At 36.8% G+C, this 22,449-nt stretch overlaps 1 protein-coding gene across 2 annotated transcripts in view; it reads left to right on the top strand.

Moving 5' to 3' along the window:
* Positions 1-2,547: 2,547 nt before the first annotated feature.
* The window catches only part of GALC (galactosylceramidase), a 35,539-nt gene continuing 15,637 nt past the window's right edge, over positions 2,548-22,449 (top strand). Inside the window, exons 1-7 of one of the 2 annotated variants that reach the window (XM_015865379.2) lie at positions 2,548-2,769; positions 3,228-3,296; positions 5,163-5,226; positions 6,079-6,192; positions 8,947-9,086; positions 10,473-10,511; positions 18,418-18,548. In XM_015865379.2, the coding sequence (XP_015720865.1) occupies positions 2,605-2,769; positions 3,228-3,296; positions 5,163-5,226; positions 6,079-6,192; positions 8,947-9,086; positions 10,473-10,511; positions 18,418-18,548 (722 nt within the window). In that variant the 5' untranslated portion in view covers positions 2,548-2,604. Of the gene's footprint in view, positions 2,770-3,227; positions 3,297-5,162; positions 5,227-6,078; positions 6,193-8,946; positions 9,087-10,472; positions 10,512-13,946; positions 14,075-18,417; positions 18,549-22,449 lie in introns of both variants that reach the window. The other variant, XM_015865381.2, reaches the window with a different exon arrangement.

Here is a 22,449-nt window from a genome sequence, read left to right as displayed (position 1 = left end):
TTCTTTTAACAGGTAATTAGGTGAAAAAAATTGTTACATAAGCAGAGTTTGTTCATTCCCTCTGTGATTGGAAAAATTTATTGTGTACTCTTATTTTTTTATTTTTTAAAAATTCAGTTTAGAACAATTTATGTCAGCTTCTATGAAACTGGGTAGAATTTTTTAATTGCACATCTATTGAGTAACAAAAAAAAAAGAACCAACACAACCTATCTGATGATTCAGATACTAAGGAGAAATGAATCATACAAATTTGAAAGCTCTGAAATTCATACTTCTCTGAAAACAGTACCAAGTAGCTCCATATTTAACCACTGGATGCAGATATTTCATTACTTCCTTATTTCCCAGACAAAGCATGATTTTTTTTTTAGCTACAATTTTCCTACTGATTATCAAATCATTCAATTCTATCTGGTCTCATAGCGCCCTCCAGCTTGGTGAGATGGAGGCTTTTCAGCAACTCAGCTGGAAGAAGATGGGTTAGTTTAAATTCTCTGTTTTCCTAACATGGCATCTACTAAGAATAATGTTTGGTGCACAGTTGAGGGTTCCTATAGGTCACTGAAGAAAAAGCAACATTTATTGCTATTAGAAATAGTGAAATGTAGTTGACATATTTTAAAGGTATTTGTTGAACAGTTGATGGGGGACTGAAGAATCAAAGGAAGCAAGAGAAGAGATGATCATTTTATATGTTTCTGGAAGTAAAGTTATATACCAAAAGAGAAAAAACAAACAAACAAACACAAAACCCAACTTTTGTCTGCTTAAGTATGGAACAATTCAATTTCTGATATGCGCAGCAATTGGATTACAGGTTTTTTGTTTGTTTGTTTTTCTGAGATCTGGATAAATGCAGTAACTTAAATCAGTCATCTTAGAACTACAGGTGTTTTTGGGGATTACAGCACTACTAAGAAGGAATTACTGAAATACAAAACCATCACAGTAGAAATTTTTATACAAAGACAAAAAACCCAGTGAGTATTTTGTTTAAGTCTTCAATAATTTTATCAGCTGTGAGTTTACAGAAGCTTCAGATCAGACGTACTTATGTTGCGGATAAAGATGTATAGAAAAAAAAAAAAAAACCAGGTTAAAAAAACAGGTTGAAATTCCTAATCCAGAATAAAATTCTTTGTAATCCAACTATCCTCTTCTTTCCATCAAAACAGTTTCCAAAATGTTACTCTTAATAGGCATTCAGCACACCAGAAGATGAAAGTTTGAAAAGCTGATGTTTAAGGTTCCTATCATTGAAAAAGAAAATGAATTCCTCTGCTCAAGCTTTCTATCAGGAATAAATTGATGTATTCATTTAAGAACTCACCTAAATTAAACAGTTATTTTCTCATGATGGCAATACTTTCCTTATTTGCACACTCTAGGTATGCAAAGCTCCAGTCTGCTGTAGTAAATGTAAATCAGAACCATGAGCATAATTCTACCTCTGCCGTGACTCACTGTAGCCTGAGGAAGTCACTATGTCATTCTGCATATAATAATGACATTGTATAGCTCATTTGGGCGTGAGCCGGTTCATTAGTTGATGCTTAATATTGCTGTAAAGCGCAAAATGTTTCATGAGTGTTTGGTATTGTTATTTAAAAAGAAATAAACAGGAAATGTTAATCAGGAAATGTCATCACTGAGACATGAAATTCCTCAATGACACGGACAAGATGGGCAGTCCCTGAAACAGCAGCATTCTTTGTGAATAGAAACATCATAAAACAGGTCTTTTCTACAGCTCTAACACACTGCCTATATGATGTCAGACACTGCATGTCCCAGTGCCTCGTTTCTCCCAAAACATGTGAAATATGATATCTGCAGAATGTCAACAGTCAGAAAGCACTGCTTTTGATACTATATAATCAGGTTGATCACCAGTCTCCCATGGCACAGGGCTGAAGCTCATTGACCTCTAAGGTCCCTTAGTACCTAAGCCATCCTATGATTCTATGAAAGCCCTGAGGTCAGCCAAATGTCTTTGGTGTACAGCCCTGCACCCCAGAGCCGCTCCCAGACACGGCCTCTCCTTGAAGATCAAAGGTCTTTGTTTCACCACGTCGTACCTATCATACCTACAGCACGAGGGGTTTGGTCACAGCTATTAACAGCCTGAAATGAGAGATGACTGGGAAACACCACTTCCCTTCCAGGGGAACTGTTGGAGGACGTGGATTTTATAACAAGAACCGGCTGCCCAGTGAGGTTGTGGATGCCCGTCCCCTTGGAGGTGTTCAAGACCAGGTTGGACGGGGCCCTGGGCAACCTGATCTAGTAAAGGTGTATGTTTGGTGGCCCTGCCAGGCAGGGGGTTGGAACTACATGATCCTTGAGGTCCCTTCCAACCCGGCTCATTCTCTCATTCTGTGCCCTCTTTCAAAATGGCAACTACGGCCTCCGCCGTGCGCCTGCGCAGTACGGGCCGAGAAGCCTTTCCCTGGAGTAAAATGGCGGCGAAGAACGGCCGTGCCCCGCCCTCCTCAGGTGATTGCCAGGTTGTGTGGTCACGTGGCGCGGCGGGGCGGGGGCAGATGCGGGTTGTGAAGGGCCGGGGTGGGGCTGGCGGCAGAGCGCTGCGGGGCCGGCGGGATGGAGGGTGTGGGGTTTGCTCTCCGTCCTGTGGCTCTGCTCTGTGCTTGGCTCCTGTTCGGCGCCACATGGGGCTTGGGGCTCCCGAGCGCTGTCTACGTGCTGGATGATGCCGCAGGGCTGGGCAGGGAGTTCGACGGGATCGGGGCGATCAGCGGCGGCGGGGTGAGCGGGGCCGGCGGGCACGGGGCTCCTCGGGACTGGGGTGACATCGGCTCCTCGGGGCGGCCGCAACTGGGGATGGGGAAACCTGCTATTAGTGTAGCGGCGGCTGAGGGGATGCTGGGGAGGCTCTGAGGACGCTGTGCGCTGAGCTGAGGCAGGGAGAGTGCAGGGGAGCAGTGCTGGGACTGAGCTCTGCTGTGCTTGCAGCTCTGTGCTATCTCCCCATGTCCCTGCCCTCCCTTTGCAGAGTGTCACGGGGTGAGCAGGGCCCCTCCAGTCTGCAAAAGCAGAACTGTGCAAGTGGAGGGTTAGAAAAGAACTTTGTGTTTAGCGAGTTCTTTATGTTGAAATTAATTTTGTAGGATTATTAGCTGTATGGAACTGCCCAGACCAAAAAAATGGGGATGCACTTGGATGTTTGAATGTTAAGGTATTTGTGTTTTCATTTTCTGTTTTAGGCCACTTCTAGACTCCTTGTGAACTACCAAGAACCGTATCGCTCCCAGATCTTAGATTATCTATTCAAGGTAAGGGTTGTGTCACTGCTGCTCTGATATCTGATTTCATGCAGAGTTTCTTACTGTCACATGTTGGGGTGCCTGTAATATATTCAGGTTTTATTGAGATTAGGCAAGCTCTATCTTGTAAAGCATCTATTTAAAGCTGTTTTTGCAACTTGACACGTGAGCCCTGTAAAAGAATAGTGAAATTAATAAGTTGTATTACTGCCTATGTGTTTTAGGTGGCTTAGTAGCTAAGAGTGAAATGGTTGAGCCCTAAGAGAGCTTAAACCTATTAGAGCAAACCCTGGTTTGCACACCAATTCATAGCGTAGTAAACCACTCATTCAAATGTATTCTATGAAGAGCTCAGATTAAAAAAAAATATGTATTTGTTTTACAATTAGTATCTATGAATACAACACTTATATGTATTAAGTGCTTTTTCTCAGTCTTAATGGTTTTATTTTTATTAATATATAAGTTTTTATGCATTCTTATGGGATAAGTGTTTTAGCCTGTTTTATTCTTCTTGTGTAAAGAATAGACTTCCTAGCTCTTCACAAGATGACATGCTCAGAGACATGATGTAGCAGAGGGTTGTTAGTTAGGGTAGTTTGGTTAGGTTGCAGTTGGACTTGATGATCTTTAAGGTCTTTTCCAACTTGAGCAACTCGATGGTTCTAAGAGTTTTGATCCCTCTGTGAAATGCTGGGAAGCTCCTTTTTCTGGGATAAGAATAAAACCAGCAAGTGTTGTCATGTGTGCAGACTCTAAAACCTAAGAAAGGAGTCTCCTTCCTTCAGAGTATGACAGCTGCTAATGTATAGCTGATAGCTGCTGGCTGTACTAAAGGGGTTTTTATGAGAACCTTATATTGCTGTTCTTGACAGTCAGCATGTTTTGGTGTTTGTTGTTTTATTGGGGGGAGGGAGTTCAGCCTATTTCTTCAGATTGCTAGGATTTCTCTTATTCCTGATTTCAGTGTATTTTCATCATCCATTTTGGGTTAACGAGGGCTCTGCTGTTTGATGATTGTAGGAAGTTCATTAGGCAGTTCTGATTCAAGTACAGATAGCTTATCAATTTTGTGGATCTGGCTGCATCACATTAGTAGAATATCTATTCCAGCCTAGTATAAGAAGTGTTCTTACTTTAGAAGGAATATGAATGTTACTATTTGTAAACTGCTTTAGGTAGGTTATTACATTGAACAGAAACAGCTTGTCTTGCTTTTGTCACTGTAAATTACTCTGCTGAAGGAGGATGTCATGTCACTTTCAAGCACTGTAATCCAGATGGCTGGAGGGGAATAATTTACTGCATAGCTTAAAACTGGGTAAAGGATATAATGAAGAATAACGTATAACTTTGGAGGTTATCCATGTTCTTTGAAAGACCTAAATTGTGTGTTGCAAGTATGAGTTTTCTGAAGGAGTCAGCAGGAATATGATAAAAGAAATTTCGGTTGTGAGAGCACGGTATTTGACATTTTTTTTAGCGTTTTCTTTCACCAAAACCCCTAAAGCTGTTATGACACATATGGAAGGAGGCTTTGCCTTAATTTTCTTCTTGTATTTAATGTTGGTCAACTTGCATGGTGAAAATGGAAAATTGGACCAAGTGGCAATTTGTTTTTCAGTATGGCAATTTTTCTTGTCTTGTAACCTGCTAATTACAGAAAAAGTTATTTCTGACACATATATTTGCTCTTTCATGTAAGCAGTGTAAGCCTTTGTATCAAAGAATTTATGAGGGTGGTAGGTTTAATCATTTGATTATTCTTTTGAAAGAAAGCGCTAAGCTTGGCTTATGGTAACATTAAAAATACTTTAATATTCCTTGTAAAGATTGTCTTGTGGTTAGTCTAATTTCTCTTTGCCTTTTTTTCAGCCAAATTTTGGTGCTTCATTACACATTCTCAAAGTAGAGATTGGAGGTGATGGACAATCAACAGGTACAGATTATGCAGGGTTTAGCTTCTCATTGCAGTGATCATGTAAGTAACATGTCCTGCATGCTTCTCTTCAGTTAAGACATGGAGATGCATATTCTGTTGTTCTACTGAAGTTACACAGAAATATCAGAAATGATGTCTGTGGACTTGTAAAAGGAATTTATACTTGTGTCTTAGAGATGGTGTTCTCTTCCTCTTACCTTCGATATAGAGATATATAATATGGTAAATAGGTTGTACTTGAGAGAAAATGAGTTCTCTGCAGAGCATTTCTCAAATGCTGTTTCTGCAAAAAAAATCCCATGAAACTTGTGTAGGACTTAAAAATATGAAAATGCAAAGATCAGAAGCAGTTTTCATTTTTACTTTAGTGAGCTGCTACGTTCCACTGGTGTTTGATCATTGTTTGTGATTCTTTTATTTTTATTTTTCCTCCTTTTGATCATAGTTCTCTAAACTTCCTGGTGGCTGTTGAGACCAAGATAATCATAAATGCATATATTAGCGTTACCGTATCTGGGAATGGGAAATGCCCAAAAGCAGATCACATTCTGATACAAAAAAAAGTGCTTAGTCTCCCTAAAAAGAAACCCACAAATATGTCCTTCCTCCAAAAAAACACACAAGCATTTATGCTAAGTTAACATGCTAAGAATGAAGGGTGGCCAGTTTTGCATGTTCCCTTCCACTACTCATTTTGCATTGAAATGTAGAGCAAAGAATGTGTGAACTGTGTTGCAGCTATGTGCTTGACTGCTCATTGTGGCAGTGAGCAATGCAGATAACTTTATAGTGTGCAACAGCTTATGACACAGAAGATAATTGTAAACTAACTGTCTGCTTCCTTCCTAGATGGCACTGAGCCATCCCATATGCACTATGAAAATGATGAGAACTACTTCCGAGGTTATGAATGGTGGCTGATGAAAGAAGCTAAAAAGAGGAACCCCCAAATTAAACTGATTGGTAAATTATAACAAGCCTTAGGATTTATATATATGTTGCACTAGAGAAGATATAGCATCTCTAGTATTTGGTATGCTTGTGTGATGCTTCACTTCAACAGATTGTATTTGCTTTTCTATAGTAGTGTAACATTCTGGGCATTGTCTCATGATTTGCTTGCATCAAGTGACATTAGTGCTTAGTCTTATTTACAGTGATGAGTGTAAATGATTTATCGTGCAGGCTGAATTTCTGAATAATCAGCAGAATAAGAAATTCAAGGGAATAAATTAAATTTAAAGGAAGCATTAATCTGTAAAATTTTCATGCCCTAAGTTCAATCATATGACCTTATTATGGACACATCACCTTCATTCTCTTTGAGAGTGCTTCCTGTCTTCTTTGCTGTATGTGTATGTATGTATATGTATTTGAGTTGTAAGACAACTTTATTGCTTCCTTGTTTTGATTGTGGGTTGTGTGTCATAGAATGACTTGGGTTGGAAGGGACCTCAGGGATCATCAACTTCCTATCCCCCTGCCACAAGTAGGTTTGCTAACCACTAGATTAAGTACTAGATCAGATTGCCCAGGGCTCCATCCAACCTGGCCTTGAACGTATCCAGAGACAAGGCATTCATAACCTGTCTGGGCAACCTACTCTAGTACCTCACCATTCTCTCAGTGTATGTGACAATACAAATACAGAATCCTGGATTTTGATGAAATACTTCACAGGATGTATTTCACATGAAAGAGAGGATGTCATTTTTTTTTTTTTTTCACTCTGTCTCCTAAAAGTGTTTCAAAAGTGAATCTGGCCATAAATCATTTGTTTTTTATAGTGTGATGCCAGGTGGCATATATGTACTTCCTGAGACTATATAATTTTTCTTGATCAATCATGATAGAACTCAATTCTGAAGTAAAAGCACAAATATCAGCACTTACCTCTCACTGCTGTTTTTTGCAGATGTTTTAGTGAAACTGTAACACAACTAGTCCTGAGCTAAATGTTGGGCTCTTCCATGTGCCAGGCTTATCAATATTCCCTGACAAATTTAAAAATCAGCTGATGTCTTAAGTTATTTGCCTTCATCTCTTACCTTTTTGAGACAATGAAATGGACCTTGGTTTTGAATGCAAGCACTATTGATAGTGCTTTCATGGAGTGTACAGTACAATTGTTTCCATTTTGCATGTGGTAGTAGCAGTGGTTGCAGAACTATTATAGTAATAATCAGGTACCTCTGTAATAGCAAGCCAGACTTCTGCGGTCTCCAGGGCAGAGAAACCTCATAATTAAAAATAAATACACTGCATCACTTGATTGTGTAGTTAAGTAACAATATAATTTTTTTTTCTGAAGAGTAATTTTCCATGTACAGTGCAGCATAGACAAGGGAAAAAGTGTGGTTTGCAACTTGTTTTTTTTTTTTTAAATAGTGTGATTATCCACAGTGCTCTTAGTCAAGTGTCAATCAGATTTACTCCTCATAAACATCAGGAAATATAAGTGATGCATGAGAAATTCCATCCAAATAAAAACTTGGAACAAATGTGCAGGTGTGAAAGTTGGAAAAATTCTTAAAATTAACTGTTACAGTGTTTTGACAGCTTAATTTCCAGGAGCTTGAAAGGTTGTCACTGAGGTTTATTCTTCTACTGTTACGATTTTGGTTACATAATTTATCTCCCTATATTCATTTTCTGCTTTTTGAATATAGTCTGCTCTCTGTATGACCACACTTCCTTTCTCTGTAGTCTAACGGACTATTCCAGTTTTATCTATAAAACTATTAAGTCCTCTGATTTTTGTTATTTGGTATTGCTCAAAATTTCAGTCAGTGCTATTTAAAAGCTCTTTTCAAATGAAGTACATGTGTATATAATTTTTTTTTATCATGAAGGAGAGGTGGAGCAAAGGTTACTCTAAGTACCTGTGAAATTCCATAAACATGGCAGTTTTACTGTTTTACTCCACCTGCTTATGAGTCTCCTTACCCCTCACCCAGGAAGCAGGTTTTTCCTACCCATCCACAAGATATGACTTGCTACTGGTTTTGCTGGTCAGGTTCTCTTAGTCAAGCACTGTGACAAATAGCAAACTTACCATCTGTGACTAATTGTGATTATTAATATCTTCCTCTTCCCTCAAATCAAGCCCCCAGCAAAGGGAGAAGAGAATGCCGTTTAATTAATAAGTTGTGGTGTCTTGTACTGAATTAGCTGAAAATGTGAGGGAATCTTCTTAGGCTAATAACTTGTTCTTATTTACCATAACTACAGAGACTCAGAAATGCTTTTAGGACTTTTAGAAAGACTAGGACTATTTAGCATAGTCCTAGTCTTTCTTCCTCTGTCATGTGTAAATCATCATTTGCTCTGGAAGTCATACTCAGGAGATTTTAGGATTTCAATGTTGATCCTTTGTCCATAATGCTTTAAAATGGTTTTGCAAGAGTCTTTCTGATTTGAACCTCTTAGAGTTTACACAATAGAAGGATTATATGTATTCAGTAGCTCTCTAATAAAGGTGGGTTTCTTGCTTAAGAATAAAACAAAAGCTACAAATGTTTGATCCCAGTTTATATTATAGCATATTCTACAGTAAAATAAGCTGTGTTTCATTATTTTTGCTGGAACTATGTGAATCTGAAGGGCTATCTGCTCCTTCGGTTTAGGAAGAATAAATTGCAGCGTGCTTTTAAACTGTACTAAATAATGCAAACCACCCAGTTTAGTAATTATTTGCTTTTTTTTCTTTCCTTCCAGGATTACCGTGGACATTTCCATCATGGATAGGGAAGGGTGAAAACTGGCCCTATGATTATCCACATGTCACTGTTTACTATATTATTTCTTGGATATTAGGAGCTAAACAGTATCATGATCTGGATATTGATTATATTGGGGTCAGTAAAATATTTTGTCTTCATTTCTAAGATTTTTTTTTCTTGTTTCTCTGAATACTGAGAAGGGAGAGATGAAAAAACTAATTCTGGTTATAACATTTTGTTGCAATAAGAGTGTTACCTAGCATAACTCCTTTACACAGTACTGCCCATTAATGCGGAAACAGTGTAAAGTGGCTAGGCTCCTGACTTCCCAATTCTAGAACAAAGTTACCAGAAAATTTAAGGATTTTGAAACTTGAGTGTGCAATTTCCTGCTTCATTTGTTGTCCCTGGGTTTTAGAGGTAAGCAGCTAACGAAAAATGTTAGTTAAGACTTAAAGGTTGAAAAGCACAGCAAGTGTGAGTGCTTGCCATAAAATATGGCTGTTATTTTGCTGAAGGGCAGCCCTTTATCACTACTTTCATTTTTACCTACATTACTGAAAAGTAGTTAGGGTGCATGTGCTACAGTGTGACTGCTGGATTGTGTTATGAGGCATTATGTGGAAGTAGTGAGGGAATATCTGAGAAAATGTTCTTTAGAGATGAGAGAGAAAACTTTTCAAATTCATTATTTGACTGGGATTCAACCTTTTCTTCTTTCCTTCTGCTTAAGAAAATGTTTGATTTGTCCAAAATAAGTCTTATGCTTACTGAAACACTCATTTTGGACTTCTAAGTGTTTTGATGCAGAATAGTTTAACTGCAGGGAAGCTGACAGTCAATTCAGTGGTCCTGGGTTGAGCTTCTGAAGTTATGGTTCCAGTCCTACTAAGAAAGTCTGATCTTTTTACTGTAATGTGGGAAGGCATGTATAATGTATGTCTTTTCTGGAATGTCTTTGTGTTGCTGACTGTATTAGTCAGTGTCAGTCTTGCTCTCTGGGTAGCAACTTTAGGGAAGTGGTGGGGAGGAAGGTATGTGCCTGACACAACTTTTTAGTTCTTGCCTTGCTCTGCTTTCAGAGTAGAAGGTAAGTTCTACTTATTAAGTGTTTAGATAATGTCTGGTATCTGTATTGTTACTTGATGTTCTCTATGACAGTGTTTTGAAGTTACAGTGTTTTTCTCCATGATTTCTACTAAACTGTAGACCCATTGTTAATGATATGTAATGCGTAACAAGGCTAACCATTGTAGAGCTCCCACTGCACTCGTGTTCTTTTCAGCAAGATTACGGACAAAAAAGGCCTACAAATTCGTTAAATAAGCATCTGGTTTGAATTTTTATGTAGAATTCTCTTGTGGAGGGCTGATAAAACCAATCAGAGCAATTTCCTTTAGCAAATAAAAACCACGGAGTTCAGAAACAATTCTGAAAGATTTGTTTAAGTATATATAAGATTACACGATATATCAATGCATTCTGACTTCTCTAAATGGCCTTTTACTTTTTTCTTTATAGATATGGAATGAAAGGGCATTTAACAGCAAATATATCAAGGTATGTATGTTTTCCTTCTCTGAAGTTTCTTTGTTATCATTTATATGTGATTTACTTGTATGACTTCCCCTAGAATAGAGACCTTAATCCTGTGACTGCTTACTGAACTCTTTCATGTGGTGGTTGCACATATAAAATACTGATAGGGTCAGATCTTGAGAATTTTTTTATCTGAAATATTTTACTGAAATTTGTAAATCAAAGTGTGCTCAATATGCAGGACATTTGAATGGAAGCCTCGGTAGAATCATACAAATTAAATCTTATTAGAAGGTGGAAAATAGCTTCTTTGGTAAACCCTTAAAATTGTGAAGTTCCAGTGGATGCAATACATTTAATTATTGATATACGAGTCCAGGTTGTTATGACACTTTCTGATTTGCTTTTTCCGTAAGGAAAATGCTCTTTATTTTAACTATGTAGAAGTTGATACCTTGTTCTAAATGAGTTGGAGAGTGACAGTATTTCACTTCAGGTAAAACTAAGCTGTCACTGCTTCCTTCCTTGTGTGCCCTTCTTTGAAAGCTCACTTCTGTTTCAGTTGTGTTATACTTAAGATTCCACTTCAGCATAAGTTCTGCTATATTCATTTCCTTGTTGCTGCTTTGAGTCTAAGAGGCAATTACATCACCTCTTCTTAAAAGAAAGAGTTAAGCTGAGTATGCAGGAAACTGCTATTTTATTTATTTATTTATTTATTTATTAATACAGAACTCAACAGAAATTGGTCCCTTCTGCTTAACATTAGTCAGTTAGTAGCTGTTAGTAATTTGTATACACTGCATAAGGTCAGCTGTGTCACTTGTCCTGGCAACTTCTATACTTATTTCATTCAGTGATTAGTTTTAGTAGCATAATACAGAAAGTTATACAGCAATTAAACATAACGTTTCATTAGCAGGGGAAGAAAAGTTAGGCATAAGTTAAACGTGTTTCATGAGGCTGGCATATATAAAATTCTGCCTGCTCCTGAAAAGTGAGAGTGCTCTCCTATGAAACACTTAATTTCCTTCCTAGTATGCAGGTTTCTTCATAGCTCATATGAACTGCTTTGGGTGAGGCATGTCAGGAAGCAGAAAACTGTTGGCATTATACCTGATAACATAGAAAGAGAAACACCTTATCCATTTTTTTTTCTTATTAACAGGTATTAATCAACTGTGTATTTTTAAACTGATTTACTTGGTCATTGTTACCACAGCAGTTTAGTTTGCATGGCTTATCACAACTTAGAACAAATTCTACATTATCTGTGCTTCATTACACAACTAGTTTCATTGAAGTGTTTTTTTTTCTAGATTATCACTTCTGTAGGGTACTACAAAAGTAGTTCACTAGTCAGGAATGGGCCAGTGGAGAAATCTGAAGATATTAGTAGCTTCCTAAAGGATAATTTTAATTGTAGCGAGTAAGGCAATACAAGATAGTTTGGAAAACTTATTACACTGCAAGTTAGATTTATTCATAGACTAGTTTATATGTTCTCTTGTAAAAGGAATCATAAAAGAGAAAGCAGATCTTATCATAAATAGAATACTCATATTTCACTAAATAATAGATAAGTTTTCTTTAGATCACATAAGAAACTGGTTCTCTTCTGCTCAGTCTTCTGCACCGTTGCTTCTTTCTAATCTATTTGCCTTGGCTTCCTGATGTACAGAGAATGAATGTGGAGAACAAACTGTCAAGTGGAGGTGTGGCATTCTGTTTGTTAGCATCTTAAATACCATTGAATTGGAACAGCTTTTGGCTTCTAGAACTGAAGTTTTAAAGTTTGATCTTAAAATCACTAAAATATTTACTGAAATGTGTCAGCCTTCCTCTGCTGTATGGCTTTATTTAACATCTGTTTTATCATTCATTCTCTTGCACACTGCAGTGCCATGTGGCATCTCTTTATCTAACATGATTCCATTTGCAGTCAGCCATTTTAGGACAGACTTGTTTACCAGAGTGTGCATCTGTACAGCAAACTTCCTTTATGGCATACATATATTTGAGTTCTTGGTTATCTTGCTAAGTGTTTTACTGTAAGAACTTATTTTAGTTGCTTCATCCACTAAGACTCCAGTTATGTTTCTTACAAAGTAGAAGAAAAATTAAGCAGAAGTGATGATTTTGTTGCTTTAGGATCTTATTCAATAAGAATTTTATTCTTCCAATTTTTAAATACTGTCAGTGTACTCCTTAAATTTTAGAGTTAGTGTATCTTCATACTGGGGGCATGGAGTGGCTGGAATGACACCATTCTGTGTATGTTATTGTGGAACGTGTGTTTTGGGTATCTATGTTGTGTCCTTGGTACCTGTCTTTTCATGTGGAAGTTCTGCAGTGTTTCTAGTCATTCTCTTCTGCTGAACTATCTCCATGATTAGGCAGCTTTCTGTATGTCTAATGTAAGTCTTGCTGAATGTCCATTGGTCCTAATTCTATCTACTCTGGAGATCTAATCACATCCTTTCTCTTTCGAAGACCACATAGATCATATTTGGTCTTATCTATTATTTCTTTTGTGGAGCAGTTAAAAAGAATCCAAATCAGTCTAGAAATATGCCATTCAGAAATAACTAACAATTTATCTTTCCCCTTGCAGTAAGCTGACACTCTTTCTCCTTTAGTGAGTTTCCATGATCCTAAAAATCATTTTAGCAGACTTTTCTGCATGCTTTATATAGCATACAACACAGGCATATCTATTAGTGCAGTAAGTAGTGTTAAATCAAAGTCATCTATGAATAAGTAAATTATTACAGGGTACTGTTTCAATTAGTCAAATTCCTCCTTCCTATGGATCTTGTACAAACTTAAGCAATGTACTTTGTCAGTAAGTGTCTAAATAAAATAATAATTTCTGTGGCAGTATTTTCTGAATCCTAGTTCAGGAATCTTTGTGGTCCCATCCTCTGCTTCTCCTCACCCCAAGTGGATTCATCACTGTTAATTTAGTAGTAGTTTTTCTACTTACAGTACAATATAGCTTTAATTCTAGTCATCAGCTAGGAAACACTGTGGAAAACATCTTTAGAAGTCTCAATTCCTTTAGATTTTATTTTCTAGTGAACTTTATCTGCAGAATTCCTTTATTTGCAGAAGTGGTTTTGTCTAACTGTGCATCTTCTATCTTTTTCCACCAGTGAAATAAAACATATGCATAGACTTTCAAGGTGTTGTTATAAATGAACTGGTAACACTTATCTTCCAGTCAGGTGCTTAGTACCTTAAAGTCTGGGGCCAGAAATGGTTCAGTGTTAACAACACTTATTGGTAACTTTATCTGATTTGTTGTTATGGCTCATCTTTGAGAAGATTTCACCTACCTGTCTTATTCTGAAGAAATGCTTTTGCTGTCTGTTCTAAAATTGTCTTCAGTCTTAATTTTTCGTGTTGCATGGTTAATGAAAGGCTGTGCTTTAAGTGTTGTTATCTGTTACTAAGGTACTTCGGCAGTCTTTAGACAAACTGGGTCTAAGCAACGTTGGCATCATCGCTGCGGATGGAGATTGGAACGTTTCAAACGAGATGGTAGTTGATCCATATCTTAATGATGCTGTTCAGGTAGTTGGGTAAGTGTGGGAGAAAGGAGGAATGTTACACATCATGTATTGCTACATTTCTGTAAATAAGTCTTCACCTCCATTTTTGAGAAGTCGTGTAGTCATAGTTCCTAAAAACTTCAATTTAGTGCATGTGTAAGATGATCTTATAACCCTTCCATCACTTCTCTGGCGTGTTGAGTTAGGAGCTAGGTTTTAAGCTTTAGACCTTAGAAGTCTCCTGTCATTCGCTAGTGCTAGCTAATCTGGACATGCATCTTCAGAGTCAGAAAAGCTTTAGGATGAAATTCTTGATTTAATCATTTGATCATTCTTGATCATTTCAAATAATCTTGAACTTTCACTTGACGCTTTATACCCCTGCCACATTCCCTATAGTACACCCATTGCTTGTGACCTTTCTGGTTGTATCTGGAAGCTAGATTACTTTTTTTGCTTTCATCTGGTTACATCCAAAGTTAGTTTTTAAAACTGATACAACCTATCTCAATTTCAGCAGATAGGAGTGCCTACTGTTGCAGTTATGGCAAAAGGCAACTTGATTATTTGTCTGCACATTTGCTCCCTAATACACTTTGTTTCTATCTTCCTTTTTGCAATAGGGTTTCTCTTGTTTTTGCATTCTTGCTTATTGCTGATTCTGAAAACAATTAATGTTTTGGTGTTGTGTTTTTTGGTGGGTTTTTTTGGGTTTTTTTGTTTGTTTTTTTTTTCTCCTTAAAGCTATAACTTGTTCACAATGGAGATTAACTCTGCAACACAATTGAACCATTTATATGTGTATTTATTACCTATGCTATTAGCTTTACTATTAAGAACATGCTTGTAGACCCTTGTGTGCTGTTTGCCCCCATTTATATGTAAGGGTTTGTGATAGTCTTGTAATTTTTTAGGCAGATCTATAATACAGTGTTTATAGCAAGACAGTTAAGCAGGGATTCTGTAAAGAAAATGCTTTCTTATGCATTGAGATTATAAACATTGATCATCTGTAAGTAGCTTTTTGAGAAACGTCAGTTGTAATACTGGTATTGTATAACTAAATTTTGCATGGCTGTTTTTCTAACAAACTAGAACAGGCAAGGCTTGCACCTCACCAAGTTCATAGTGAATTAGGAAATGTTAGCATGAAAATCATAACTAAAATAAAACTTGCAAAATCACTGTGCTGAATTTGTATGGTTCTTCTTTCATTATTTCTTTAAGAGCTCTACGGAGTCAATGTTTAAATTGTGACCTTGGAATGTTTGGCTTTTGTTTTGTTGACATCTTTTAGAACTGCGTACAAATTCTATTTGTTCTTTTAAGATGAAAATGCTTTTGCTCTAACTTTCGTAACCCACTGATCAGAGTGAAGAGCTAGAGGCACATATCAAGTAGTGGTGTTTTCTGTTAGGGCATTCAGCTTAATAGACAGACAACAGAGTGAGAACACCATGTTTCTTGAACAGCGCTGACCTTAAGACAACTAACTATTGGAGTTCTTGCTGACCTAGAAAAAGATAACAATAATTACACATCTGTCCTTCAGCTCAAGTTCATAGAGATTCTAGAAGTACTCTGAAACTTTGTCTCTAAATTATCTGTATAGTTTTTTACAAAAGTCAGCTATTCAGTTTGTTTTCTTGAGTAGTCCTAAACTATTTTCTTTGCAGTTGTTTTCTGTACATTGTTCTGTAATCTCTTTCCAGCTGTAACCTTATGACCTTACCTGTACCAAAAATACTATTTGTAAACTGTGAATGCTTCCCTTCCTTTGACTGAGGGATTAATCTTAATGAATGTAGTCCTTGTCACTATTTCATGCCAATGAGTTGCAGTGGTTGCCACTTAAACAGGAATTTCGTTAGGAAAAAAAAGGAAAAATAATGTTTAGTTCACTTAAGGCTTAAACTGTGTTGTTATACTTCTATGTTTTGTTTGCAAGGCTATCTTCACTACTGTCTTCCTATGTTGTTTTAATGGCTGCCTTTTTGTTTTTGTGTAGTTGTATACATTCATACTAATCTTATTACTTATGACTCGGTACCACCTGTTCTACATTATGCACCATTGCATATTGGCTTATTTGCTAATATTCAATTAGACTTCAATGTATTACATAATGTTTTTTCTGATGCTTGTTTAGAAACTGACAAAGTGTTTTTCCATAGTTCTCGACAATTTTGTTATCATCGACTTGTAAACCATTAATAATGGACAATGATCATATGTTGGGTATATGAAATCTGTGTTTTTTTTTTATTAGAAACAACAAATCTCATTTTATTTTTACTGATGCATCTTGAGTCTTGTAACACAGTGATGAAATAGCAGAAATTATTGTTGCCATATCAGTGTTTTCCCCTCTCCTATTGCCTATAAATAAAAATCACTGCAAGTCAGGAACATATTACTGTAACAGGAACATAAGCTATCTTGATTTAGAAATGTAGGCTTTTACTGATAGAATAGTCTTTCTTTGTAGAATTTCTGGGATGCTTCTTATATTTATTGACTGTTTTTTCCTATATTCATTGACTTGTCTACCTCTGGAGGATATGTGGTTGGATCTCCTTAAGTGAAGGAGGTGCAGTTATCTCATGGTGCTGAGGTTTGCTCAGTTAACTTGGAATATCTTCACAACCTCTTTGGAAACTTAGTCTACATGTTTGACTGTGCTTATGTTTTCTTGCCCTTTATCTTGTTTCTTTCTTCCCTCCCCCCCCTTCTTAAGTTATTATACCTAGCTAAATTTTCCAGTGTTTGCCAGCCATCCCAGCATTGCAGGGTATTATTTTATCCCAAGAAAAGGACTTTTTCTTTGTATCTGTTGAACTTGAGTTCTCTTGGCTTTTAAATTTATCAGCTAGTATTGGCCCTGATATTAGCCTATGGGGATATGAGTAGCAATTGATGCCCACTTAGATTTTTTCTGTCCAGCTTGGTGGGAAACCTTGCTATAGATAAGGTTTGTGATGCCAACTGGTTAAACCTTGTCCACACAGGTACTCCATCTTTTCACAGAAAGCATTTGAGTTTGTCAGATGTCACTGGCACCTTGTAAATCCAGGTTGCTGTTCCCAGTAATCTTCCTGCCCTTTGTGTGTTTAGAGATGGCTTCCAGAAAAACCGTTCTTACTGACTTTATCAGGAACCAAGTCTACATTGATAGCCAGTAGCTTCTTCTTTCTTGAAAACAGGGCTACAGTGTTCTTTCTGTAGGCATTGGGAACAGACTCTGCTCACTAAATGCTTTAGCCTTGATGTGTATAAGCCTGCAAACAGAATGTTGCTGTATTCTAGTACAAGATGTAATGGGAAAATACAGTGCAAATATAATACTGAGTTCAGACAATGTTCTCAAGGCTTTGGGTCAGGAGAACGTATTTCATGCTATTGTCAGACTGAATAACCTTATTCAGATGGTAATCTGTGAAGATGATCTTGCATCATGTTTCTTGTAGGTAGTATCCATTGGTAGAGAAGATCATGTGTTTCACACGCAGTGTGAAAATAGTTAGGCATTTGATATTACTTGAATTACAAGTATAGCAAATGCTTTTTAGAGGCCTTCTGAACTTCAGGAAACTTGTTGGCTTTGCTCACATGTGTCTTTAGACACAGATATTCAGTAATATTTGAGGCCTTAACATTTCTCTTGAGAAGTATACAGTGGTTGAAATGATAATGCTTGAAATAAGATGCAGCTGCATAATCTATGAATCTAGGGCTATTCTTACTTTTTCTGTTGGTTGTGTTTAGGAAATGCTGATTTGTTATTGCTTCACTGTTAAGCTGAAATAGTTAATTAGATGGAAGAATAGGTGAAGCCAAATCCATTAATTTTAGCTTTGCTTCCACAAGTTCTATACTTTTAATGCTCAATTGTCCTTGTCCTGCTGTTTGTGGTTCTTGTTGCCTAACCCTCAGCACTGTATCACTGGAGTGGCTGATGTGCAAATAGAATATCTTGCATGAAAATGTGTTTTGTCTGTCCTCAACTTCATCTGCAGCTTTGTGTGTGTGTAAGAAAACAACCACCAAATGTTTTTCACTTTGCTTTTGTTATGTAATTTGGGGTTTGGCATGACAGAAGAAGGTTATGTCCTTTTTTTGAAAGCAGTTTGTGCTTTACAATCACTTTATTACATGTTGTTTGGTCTAAAAGGTTTTTGTTCCAGTTATAAGAGCAAGAATTGAATCATGATGGGGTTTTGTTGTTTTTTGTTGTTTTTTGAGTATGTTCAAAGAGTCTTGAAGGAGCCGGTGCCTTTCCCAGTATAAACTCTTGACAATTTGAAAAACATTTTTTCATGTGTTCCTTCTCTCTGTTCTTTGCTTTTTTTTTTTTTCTTCTTTTCCTCCCAAAGCTTTTGAGGTACACACTGGATAAGAATGGTCTGCAGCAGGTGAGGATCATAGCCAGCGATAGACTGTGGGAGCCCATTTCCTTTGTCTTGCTGATTGACTCTGAGCTCCACGAAGTGGTCGATGTCATTGGGTAGGGGGTTCTCCTTTTATCTTTCTTGCTGGTTTATTCACAACTTATCTTTGTTTTGCTTGCTTATAAATAGTACAGCCAAAGCTGTACCCTCTGTTACAGGGGTTTGATGCTGTAGTCTTTCTTACTAACCTATGTCAAGTGATTTAGTAAGACCCAGTCTGGTCAAGAGCTCAAATTCTAGCCTGCTTGCAGCTTAAGACTTTTACTTGAGTCATGGTTTCTTACAGTGTGCAAGATCTTGTTTGCTGTGGCTGCACTTTTGTTGACTTTGGGTTTTAGTAAAACCTTTTTACCTTGAAGCTTGCTTCAGTTCCTGTATTTATATATGAAAAGTGCTTTAACTTTACAGCTTTATGTGCAGCCTTGTATCGCTGACTTCCATCACTCTGTTGTTAGAGGAACTGTTGTGATCCAGAAACTAAATGAAGCTTTTATTGTTTTGTTACAATAATGTCTGGATTCTTAGATTCCATTGTGTTATGATTGCAGTTTAATGCTTGGGAAGCTTACAACTGGCTGACTTTGTTTTTCTGCTTCTTCACTCGGTGATCATGTTTTGCAAAGGTAGACTAAATTTGATTACTGACTTCTGAATGCAAACATGTAAGATCTGGTCATTAACTTTTACTGTAGCTCTAGAATTTATTTATGATATTCCGTCAACTTGGCTGACCCAATCACATATTTCAGACATGGCTGTTCCTGTTTCAACTTGAGTCTTTTTTGTTCAACACATGGGATACATAAAAATGAAGACTTTCCCATCAAACATAGATAGGAGTCAGTGCCCTGGCAAAATCAACCCCTCCTCTCATTCTGAACAAGAAGTATCCTAACAATTTCTTTCAGGTCTCCATGTGGGCCAATAAGTGAAAGCAATTACCAACTCACTCTGACAGGTACAAATCTGCTGTAGCTGTCATGATCCCAGTGTAATGAGCTTAATTGCTTTCTTGGCAGTAGCAAATATGCACCCAGTATCAGTTCCTGAAGCTTAACTGTTTTCATGCTATCCCAGTAAACCATAGTTAATTTAGTTCGTGTGAGAAATCAAAGATTTATAGTCCCTACTCTGATTCAGACTTAGCAGGAAGCTGAAATAGACTTATGTAATGGATAATCAGCAGGCTACTGGGCATTCAGTGGTATGTGTTTTGTCACAGAATCTCTCCAGAAATACTGCTGGGATTCATTCTAACTTGAAACTATAAATAAATAAAAATTCAGCCAACTAGATTTTTATGTGCATATGCAAAATAAATGTATAAAACATCTTTGATTTGGTAACCTAACTTGGAATCAGTGAGATCTCATTAGGCAAGCTGGATAGGAAATTAGTTACACCTGTTACTTTTGTTATTTTGCACTATTTCCATCCAAATTTAAGGATAATGCAGTGGCTAGGAATAAGGAGGAGCCCTGAAGAGGCGCTATAAAGCTATTAATTGGGTATTCACCAATTTACAAATGACCCAGGTAACCAAGGCTCTTTGTAACATGACATTTCCAAGTAGTTTTTCTGAGCTGTCACAGCTGCATGAATTATATTGGTGAAATGAAATATAATAAATTACAAACAAATATTAATCATACATTTAAACTAAATTGTAACTTTTGTGGTGGAGGAGGGTGGATATTTTTTTAAAGATGGAGTTGCAATTTCTACACTACTTTTTGTGTAAACCAGTTAGTTCAATTTTGCTTGTTATAAAGTTGGAGACCGAGTTATTCAGATTCTCCATGTTGAAAAGTTTTCCCACTCTCCCTGCTGTTTGTTGAGAGAAAATAAACATATTAGAGAGTGTCAGTGAGTACAATAGAAAATTTCATTTATTATTTGAATTCTGAACGTCTTGTCACTTTGGTTAAAAGCATCACTGTTCTTAACCAGGCCTGTTTTTAAATGTGCATTTAGTTTAACATAGATGTCACTGAAACCAAGACTTTTATAGATTTTTTTCAAAACTTCATTATGCAGAAATTAATATACTAGGAGTAATGTGGCAACACTGTGTTTTTCCATGATGTGATACCTATAATAATGAAATTAAAACTGTCCCAAGTACATTTCAGGCCAGAGATAGTATGAGAAGTCTTGCTGGCTGATAAATTTTCTAGAGATGTGGGGTACTTGATTTTCAGGTATTTTAGTTTCTATTTTTCTACAAAGCTTTGTTACAGTGAGAGTATAATATAGTTGTCTTTTTTGCTGTTGTTTATTTTTCCCATTTTAGCACATTGCTGAATGCAAAATAAAAAATACTATAAAGTCATCTAAATGAAATCTCTGTAGGCAGTTCTGCAGTGCAGTCACCTAAGTCCTTAATTAAATAAGCTTTTTCTAATGTTACTTCTTGTACGCTGATTAATGTAGCTGCTCTTCACAGATAAATGTGAGTTTTTCACATGAGATATGTTGCTTCATCATCTGTATAATACACATTTTTTAATGTTTTATCAGGTAAAATTATTGTTATCACTTGAACAATTAGAGGCCCTGGTGAGAATCCAGAACCCCCTACCACTACTGAAGCATCGTATGTATAAGGATGAGGCATAAATGCTCTGTTACAGTTCATCTTCTCAGGCAGTGGGAAGAGTATGTGTTTTGGAGTCTGGTTTTCCTGAAGATGTTAATGGTCCTTAAATTGATCAATTATTTTATGTATCTGTTATTCACCAGTGCTGTAAAAAGATTGTTCTAGCTGCTAAAGGAGTAAAGCCTATTGCTCAGGCCACAGCTTTTCTTCTTTATTTTGCTAGTTGTTAATTGCTGAGGCTGTAGAGTGGCACCAGATATCCAAAAGAATTTTTTAGCCTGGTCTTATGGGGCTTTTTTATTTTTTAAAATTCCATCGAATTCAACAAATAGCATCTACCCTTGTGAAAGTCTGCACTGTAAGCGGATGGCAAATATTGACTTTGTTCATTTGTGTGGGTCTTAAAGTGGACATGCTACAATGTTTTTAACTCTCTTAAAAATTTCTTTTTAAAAACTTACGTAGTTTTCATATGGATTGGGAGTTAAATACAAATTAATCACATCCTACTTTCTTAGAACTAGTTTAGACATTAACTAGGGGAAAAACCATCTTGTTTAACAGCTGTGTTTGAGTAAAAAGCAAATATGGTATAAATCATGTTCATTAACAGTAGTTGAAACTGTGTCTAAGAGTACAGAAAAAGGATGAATTTCCTAACTGATGCTGAGACTGTTTTACCTGCTTGCAGACCAATGGGACAAAAGTGAATGTTATAAACAAGTGGGTTTTAAATGAAGCAAAGATACTGCTTATAGTTTTATTTGACAGTGATATTGACACTACTTAAGATTTTAAAGACATGGAGTGTACAAGTGCAGATCTATTCCTGCATTGTCATTGCATGCTTTATGCTTATACAAAAATTTTTGCTTGGTACTCAGGTAATACTGTCTGTTACATTACCTCTAGTGAAGGTAAGTATGAAGGACTACAACTCTGGGAAACTGCCTGTTTTTGAATACGGGCGAAAACAGTCAAAACCAATGATCAACCTTAGAAATACCTGTTTTTGTTGTTTTTTTTTTTGTATTCCTGATTCATTAATTTGTTATATTTGTCAAGTTTCAGCCCATTAGTAAAAGAAGCCTTTATACTTTCCAGTTGATAGCTTAGTTATAGCATGCATTTAGTGTGTTCAGCAGGTGCCCAAACTGAGAGGAATGACCATGATTTCTGCAAGTGTTTAGGACATTTTATTTCAGCCATGTTAATCTGCCACATTGAATCAGTGCTGTGATCAGTAGTCTTTATGTGGGAGAACGTATCTACTTGCATGAAGGAAAGTTTTGTGAAGAAAACTAGCTTTCATTATGTTTCTGTTGTTTTCAGTTTATACCTCATTAGCTCTTACAGTC

The sequence above is a fragment of the Coturnix japonica genome, chromosome 5 (assembly GCF_001577835.2).
Source record: "Coturnix japonica isolate 7356 chromosome 5, Coturnix japonica 2.1, whole genome shotgun sequence".
NCBI classification, from domain to species: domain Eukaryota; kingdom Metazoa; phylum Chordata; class Aves; order Galliformes; family Phasianidae; genus Coturnix; species Coturnix japonica.
Note: the sequence above shows the minus strand (reverse complement) of the source record. Positions and strands in the feature narration are given on the sequence as shown.